The 8,414-nt window shown below is 38.5% G+C and overlaps 1 protein-coding gene across 1 annotated transcript in view; it reads right to left on the bottom strand.

The window, feature by feature from the left end:
* LOC112143337 (NIPA-like protein 2) overlaps positions 1 to 8,414 on the bottom strand; it is a 34,981-nt gene that overhangs the window by 5,584 nt on the left and 20,983 nt on the right. Inside the window, exons 4-7 of the mRNA XM_024267220.2 lie at positions 5,161 to 5,220; positions 4,491 to 4,612; positions 549 to 645; positions 64 to 199 (exon numbers count right to left, since the gene is read on the bottom strand). Coding sequence (XP_024122988.1) covers positions 64 to 199; positions 549 to 645; positions 4,491 to 4,612; positions 5,161 to 5,220 — 415 coding nt within the window. The remainder of the gene's footprint in view (positions 1 to 63; positions 200 to 548; positions 646 to 4,490; positions 4,613 to 5,160; positions 5,221 to 8,414) is intronic.

Genomic DNA, 8,414 nt, shown 5'->3' on the forward strand with positions numbered 1-8,414 from the left:
GAACTGCTGGAGGGGATAAAAACATGCAGCGCGCACAGAAACAGGGAGAGACGCTCCACTAACTTGATCTGGAATCCGCAGGAGGCCACCATGACAACAAGCATGACGTAGAAGATGGGGTAGATGAGCTGCAGCCGACCTTGTATGGACTCTGCGATCATTCCTGACACCGCTTTCACTGAGATGACTGTAAGAGAGGCTGCAGAACACGCATCACTCCAGCATCTGCACAACTTTAAAACAAGTCGGAGACTACTACTTCCTATCACTTAATTCATATCAGAATTGTCATTTGTTCTTCACACTTAAATAATTGTAGCATATCAATCTGCCAATTTACTGTTAAAACAGTATCTGTTAAGTCACAGTGTCTTATATCAAGTGCAGTAGGTTAACTAGAAATTAGTCAAATGTACGTGGTCAGAATGAGTTTCACAGAAACGGCAGCAGAGCTCAGATCCAGGTTTGGTAGCCTGGCAACACAGCAACCTGTGACGACAGGAAGTGGTTTGAATCCCAACTTCTGCCCTCATTTAGGCGGTTCGTACCGAGCAGGGCGACCAGCAGCATCACGACGACGATGTGCTTCACATTTCTCCTCTTGTACAGATAGAGCAGGATGCAATACAGGACGACCTCAATAAACTGTGGAGAGGAAGCAGAAGAGGCTTACACAATCATTCATGCACAATCTATTCCCTTCAACTTTGAGGGAAAAAATGAGAACATGAACTGCATTCCCTCCGACCCTGATCTGTTTCACAAAGTGCTGCCAGCAGCCCGAGTGCAGCAGGTTTTAATGGAAACAAATGACTGAGGCAGAAAAATGAAATGAATTCCTCGTCTTTAATGAGAAGCCTTGGGCTGTCCTTGTAAGCCTAGCAGCGTTTAGACATTAAAGCACCAATAAACAGCAGCTCTAATGGATGGAGAGAGCGACAACTACAGTGTTGAGAGGAAAAGGGCAAGATGACCTTTAAATGTCTCTCAATGTCATCCAGTAAGCACGCCAAATAAAGAGACATTTTCAAAATGTCAATATTTGGCGTAAAGAAGGATCAACAGAGATCAGGGTCACTAATAGCAGATTTACTCATCTACAACACACCTTCCTCAGCGAACGACACTCATCTCAGACTGGATGACGCTGCGACCTATAGAAATAATGAGGAGTTTGTTATGGATATTTCATTTCCTCTGATTAATCAGCAGCTACGGTTAATCCCACCCTTGTTCTGCTGCAGGCGGACGACTATTAACAAACGCTCCGCCTGCGATGCAAAACCTTTGTGCACACAGTCCCAGCAGCCGGAGGAAACAAAACTGGCTGGATTTTAAAATCCATCTGCATTTCTTCAGCTCTCCAACTGTGTTTCCCTGCAGGAATATTTCTCTTTTGTCTCTTCATTTCCCCATCAGCTCAGAGAATAGGACCAGCTCCAAGAGTGTCTACTGTAATGCTCTATCCTGGATGATGGCAGCCTCGCTCTGCAGGCCACACTTTTACCTTTTACACACCAAGAGCCTTTAAAGACCCACTCTGATAGAACAAAAAAGTGTTTTAACACATTCTTCTGGCATTTTTCTGATTATAGAGAACATATATAAAGACAATTAAGCTCAAAAGTGAATTTCTGAGTATTTCTTTATTCAAATTGATGTGAATCAGGAGCAGACACATAAATGCTGTTTGATAAAGATTGCATTTATGACACAGAAGCCACAAGCTCTCTGCTCTGCTCCATTCTGATACCTGTAGACCAGAGGTCTCCCACCTGCAGCTCTGGAGCCACATGTGGCTCTTTGGTTAAAATAAAATGTTTTTAAAAATGTGAAAGTAACTGTAAAGGAAAAACTAAGTAAGTAGTAAAGGTAAGAAAAGTAAATTAAGACTTTCTTCTTCTCATTCACAAACAGTTGAAGGATGATATGAATCATTCAGCGAGGATCATGACCACAGTGATTCTCCATCAATCCTTTGTAGTTCGTCAGTGACACATTTGGACTTTATTTGTCACAGAAAATCAATTTATTATCAGTAACCAGAATTAAAGCTACGTTAAGTTATAATCCACTGGATTATAAATCAGATTTTCTATTTTTGAGTGTTCCTCATGGTTTTTATAGGCGTCACTTCATCAGCTCCGATTTAGTTTTTGTTGGTTATATTGATGAATTTGTGGCTGACATGGAACAGAAACAGTAAAATAAACCTTTTTTATATCAGTGATGACTTTACACTTCCTACTGCATTTGCTGCATTGTCATAATCCTATAGTGTAGGATGTCTTTTATTTTGAAAGGAAGTCATGCAAAGCTCTGTCAAAAGTTATAAACTATTTCATATTTTTTAAAAAGCTATTTTCCCTTCTTATGTTTTATTTATGCAAAAAATACAGTAATATATTTAAATGTGCTAAATCAGCAGCGAAAACATAAATATAAAGCAGTATCTTATTTTTCTAAAGGGTGAGTGAAGACTTTGTGGCTCCTGCTGACAACCTGAATGACTCTTTAAGCGTTGAAGGTTGCAGACCCTTGTTGTAGACAAATAGATCCATGAACGTCTTTGTTTTCCTCATCTGAGCTGGAATCTGGATCACGGCTGGATAGTTCTGATACTGCTCACCATTCTTGTTGGATTGGTAATGTTAGGTTTGGGGTGTGAGGGGCTGTAAGCTAGTGGGAAATTACATAAACAGAAGGGTGACAGGGTTGATGCTTTTATTTTGGCTAAAAACAGCACAATAACAATTAAAGGACCACTGGGAACACTTTTACAATAGATCAAAAGGTGATTGGAGTGAGACTGTATGGAACCAGTGAGTCATCCTTCTTTTAATGACAATCAATAAATCTAAGCAGAAGTAGTCTTTCTTCAAATAGGAAGTTTTTTCTTCAGGTGAGTTTGTACCTGCAGATTCATTATGTGCAGAGCATGAAACTACAAGAGCAAGAAGAAGAAGTGAGTGTTGAAAACTTCCACTTCTAAATGTTTCTCTGCTTAAGTTATAATTTAAGGCAGTCGAGCAAAAATCTTTGCTTTGGATTTTTATCACAAAAGAGTAAAACCTTGAAAACATCTAAAAGTGCTTTACCCACAACGACTTTTCTGTGCAGACATTAAATTCAGTAATTTTTGGGGATGAATGCACTAAAAGATAACCCCCCCAGCTCTATTCTGCACTTAGGATCCGTTACCTTGACAACGGCTGTGTTTATGCCATGTTTGCCTGGGGTGAAACTGGATCAGGAGAGTACATGGATGAGTGCTAATGCACCTGCCAACTGCTATGTAGAAACAGTAGGATTACTGTTGTCATTTTACCAACTAAAAGTGTATAAAACAATAACGTTCAGATGTATATTTTTAACACCAATAAAAAGATTAATCAGGATATGTGTCATCAATTTAAATTTGTCAAGCAGCAGCTGAAAAGCATCAAGATGAACATAAAAAAGGGTTCAAGTTTCAAAAAGTGATTTTTGACAGCAACCTAAATTTGCCATTTGGATCAGGGTGTCAAACTCAATCGGACAAGGGGCCAAAATCCAAAACACAGCTTAGATCGCGGGCCGAACAGGATAATCATTAATTGAACACTCTAAAACTACATTTTTAAAACTTTAAAACTGTAACTTTTTAACATAATTATGAACTGGATATATAGCATTACCCATGATAATGCTAGCGTGAATACTGTAAGCTGAATTTGGCCGCTGAAGATGCTAGTGCTGATAGCTGAAGATGCTGAAATTGATAACTAAAAACACTGTAGCTGATATCTGATGAAGGTTGAAGTCAGTAGCTGAACATGCTGAAGCTGATAGCCAGCTAAAATATAATCTTAATGCCAAATTAGCCTAAAAATCTAAGAAAAAAAAAATAGGTTAGCCAAAAACAGCTAGCATGCAGTTGAAAAAATAGCTAAACTTCAAAATATCCTAAAAAACGAAAAAAAAAAAAAAACTAAATTAGCCAAAACAGCTGGTGTGTAAATGTTAGACTAACTCCAAAATAGCCTAAAAAATTGAAAAGAAAAGCATAAATTGGCCAAAACAGCTAGCGCTGTAAATATTAGCCATTACCCAAAACAGCCTAAAAAATTGAAAAGCTTAGCCTAAATTAGCCAAAACAGCTCACACGTAGCTGAAATAATAGCTAAAGTCCAAAACAGCCTAAAAAACGGATTTTTTGAAAAACCTTTAAAACATAACTTGTTAACATAACATAATTATGAATAATAAAAAGGCAGGAATATTATTCCAGAATAAATCAACTCAAACCTTAAATAACTTTCAATATTTTAGTCTCTATAAAAATATATTTTGTCAAAATGATACAAGTTAGAAATAAGCACAAGAAAACATCGGGCCATTAATAACAATAAAATAAAATGATCTGGAGGGCCGGATCTGGCCCCCGGGCCTCAACTTTGACACGTGATTTAGACAGACTGCTTCAAGAAGGAATCTGAAGAAATACCCACAAGGTACAGCAGGAAGTGCCAGCTGATGAAGTAGTACTGCACCAGATGAGCGGTGATGTGGGTCGACGTATGAGGGGCGAAGGTAACCAGGAGGTACGTTCCTGTTATCGCCAGCGTGCCACCTGTGAAAGGAGGACAGCACAGAGCGGTAAGGCTGCAGAAAGGGTTTCTTCCACGGCAAACATACAAAATAACTGTTAAAAATGTATTTCACACCTTCTGTCAATCAGAACAACTCAAGCGAGACTACAAGCTACTGAACCTGCAGGGAATATGGAGTCTCTCTACTGGATTTTTTAATTCTCCTTTTTTTTTTTTTAATCCACCAAATGAACATCATCACAGTAAAAAGAAAAAGAAAATAAAGTACAAAAAATGGTAAAAATGTTGTTTTGTTTCATCTGACACAACAATACACAAAGCTGTGTGGCGCCGATATGAGTGTCAGTCAGCCTGCTGTGTTTTTGTCACTGACTGCCATCACCATCACAGCTTTCAGCAGCAGACTCCACAGCTAAGCAAAGCAATCCCAGCTGTTTTCACAATGCAGATTAGGACTCAGCGCATTAGACATGCTGGAATTGTTCTGCTTTTGTTTAGACAGTAATGCTGATATGATCTGAGATCTGCGCTTCTCAAGTGAGTGTTGTGGTTTCAGATGTTTGCTCACCAACTATATCAGAGGTGTAGACGGTCTCCTTCAGGAAAACCACGGAGATGACAGCGCTGGCTGAGAAGAGAAGATCTCATTAGTTAGTTTCTTAAGAAAAGCTTCACAAACAACTACAGATTCATTCTCTATTGAGAGAATACACAGACTGCATGGCAACAGAAGGATCAGAATAATCCGTCAGCCCCGGTGCGCTTCCATACTTTTGTGAGCTTGTTGATTAAGATGATATTAAAAAAGTGAAGCAGAGGAAGTCAGAAGCTAAGTATGTCCCCCACCAGCGTATCAAACTCCACGCTAGGGCTGGGCGATATTAATTTATTTATATCTTGATATAGTTGTTTCCATATTGTGCGATAACGATGTATATCACAATATAAATCAAATAAATATATCTGTCGAATTTACACACTCTGTGTCTATGTGTAACCATCAGCAGGTTAATTAAATTTAACTATTTAGAGCAGGGGTTTCAAACTCAATCACACAAGGGAGCAAAATTCAAAACACACCTTAGGTTGAACAGGATAAACATTTATTGAACACACTAAAACTACATTTTTAAAACTTTAAAACTGTAACTTTTTAACATATTTATAAACTAGATATATAGCATTACCTGCGATAATGCTAAAGTGAATAAAAAAAATTGGCACCCAAAGATGCTAGTGCTGATAGCTGAAGATGCTGAAATCGATAGCTAAAAATGCTGAAGCTGATAGCTGAAAACGCTAAAGCTGATAGTCAGCTAAAATGTTAGCTTGAGATTCCAGTGTGTGTAACAACTCCTGCCCGAAAAAAAACAAAAAAAACAAAACTGGCCATTTTTCAACCACCCCCCGTTACAGTTTCTAGGGCAATACTGATGCCATAACTGGATCCGTGTATCATTTTTTTTCAGAGTAAAATGAACAAAAAAAAAAAATACATTAAAAATTTTAAATTAATTTAAAAATTCTTTATGTGTTTGCTTTATTTTAGATTTTTTTAAAATGGGAACATCAAAAATGATTTGTTTTACTACAGTAGTTTAGAAATGTATGAATAAATGTAGCAGTCATTTCCCCCCATTTCATTTTTTGTTTTAATTTGAAAAAGGAATGATCCGCGGGTATTTCCAATTTTTTTCTTCACAGGAGAAGTTCCACGAGCGCACAGTCCTCCACGAGGGGGCGGAACTAGTTTAGAAGTATAACGCCTAGTTCACACCATACGTGCATTTTTCCGCAACAGTCTACGGATGCTTCAGCTAGAGCTTTTTTATGTTTCTTTTAGCCATCATGGGTAAATGAATAACCTTTAAATATTTTCCCATGTTTCTGCTAGGAATAAGCAAGTAGTTAATAGGTCTACACTTCTTTAATGTATCTGTTGTTGAGACACACAGAGAGAAGTGTGTGTTGTGTTTGTGTGTTTATATTAATCTCTACAGTCTTTTCAGATACAAAAACATGATCACATTTGTCAATGGAAAAGTTTTATTTGGAAAAATCGGTTATATTTCAAAAATTATCTCATGTATTTTGATGTAACTTGAGGAGTTGAGGAGCGGCGTAGAGACTAGGGATGGGAATCACTGGGTACCTCACGATACGAGATGCATGGCTCACGATATGGATAATATTGTCATACTGCGATAATAGATAAAAATCCTCTCTAATAACTTGTATTATATAGAAGAACAAATTTTTTGGGAAAATATATCCACATTTTTGTTAGCTTAAACACAATCATAATAAACAACTTGTGACTTATTTTGTGCAACAAATAATAGACACTTCTGTGCAACATTGCTGAAATCAGTAATACTGTCTTTGACAAGCATTGACACCAATTGAATTGGAATTATCTGTCAAAAAAAACCTTAAAACACACATGATTATGGCAATAAATATTTACAATTTCTATTACAGAATTGCAATAAACAACTTTAATTAATCACTATTTTACAGTGAATTAATGTACTTTTTTGAAATACATTTTTGTTAAAGTTCATACATCAAATCCTACATTTTGTATTTAACAATGACTTTAAATGAACATTAGCAAAAAGTAATTACATTTATTTGAAAACTTCACACCATAAATTTACCAAAGTTACACCGTACACCAGCAGGTTAAACATCGAAGTGCATAAAATAACTGTGAAGCACGCGCCCATTTCCCACAGCCACTGATCAAACAGGAAATAAGTGATCGTGGTCATTCTAGCACTCAGACAAATTCACTTCTTACCGGGTGGATCTCCTACAGATGGAGGATAAATGCTGACAGGTAGACATGCTTCACACACGCGCTACCGAGCCTGTGTCTCGTGGTGCTTTTTCCTGAATGAAGTGCGTAGATCGCCATTAAATGTCTGACGCAGCGCGCCCAGCTACTCAACAGATCCGTCACGCGAGGCCTAACAGCCTCTTCAAATGAATACTTGGTGAGAACCCATCGAGAATCGATCGCAGGACTAAATATCGCGATATATTGCAATATCGATATTTTGGCACACCCCTAATGGAGACTGTCCTGCATCTGTGGAACGTTCCTTGGGCGTGGAGTTAAGATATATGCTCATGGACTTTTGGTGGAAATGTAATGCCAAACTAAGCCTGGGTTTAGTCTGTGGAAGGCTTTGTGTATCTCCACAGAATGGAGGCTGACTCAGCTTTCAGCTGTCACAGAGGCGCTACACACGGACATGCTGTTAAACAGGCGGCGATGCAGATGGACGGCCACACGGGCAGACACGCCGCCCAAGTCAGAACAACAAACATGGACGCAAACAGGCAGATGACACGGAAGCAACACGATCTGCAAGTGACAGCAGCCAGGGAGGGGGCTTTCTCGACACCTCAATGAGAAGAGTCCTGCATTATTTGTAGGAGTACTCTGGACTCGTGTCGTTCAGACGGGAGAGAGGAAGACAGAGATGGAAAAAAAGAGCAGCTGAATGTGTCAAGGACAACTGATGAGCCGCTTTTCTCCTTCACAATCTACTGGAATTACCTTGATCATGCTGACAACTGGAAAGTTACAGTACACTAAAGATTTTGTGTTTAAGCATCACTGGTGACGTCTCAGTTGTTAAAGGGGTTAAACTCCCAAATAGATGTCATTCAATCAGTTGTTATCAGAAAGTCTAGTCCAGGAGTCTGCAACCTGCAGCTCCTGATCCACATGTGTCTAACTTATCTCCATGGTGGCTCCTTATTCAAACATAAAATAAATCATGGAGACTGCTGATCCAGACATGTCGACCA

Source organism: Oryzias melastigma, linkage group LG16 (assembly GCF_002922805.2).
Source record: "Oryzias melastigma strain HK-1 linkage group LG16, ASM292280v2, whole genome shotgun sequence".
Classification (NCBI taxonomy): Eukaryota; Metazoa; Chordata; class Actinopteri; order Beloniformes; family Adrianichthyidae; genus Oryzias; species Oryzias melastigma.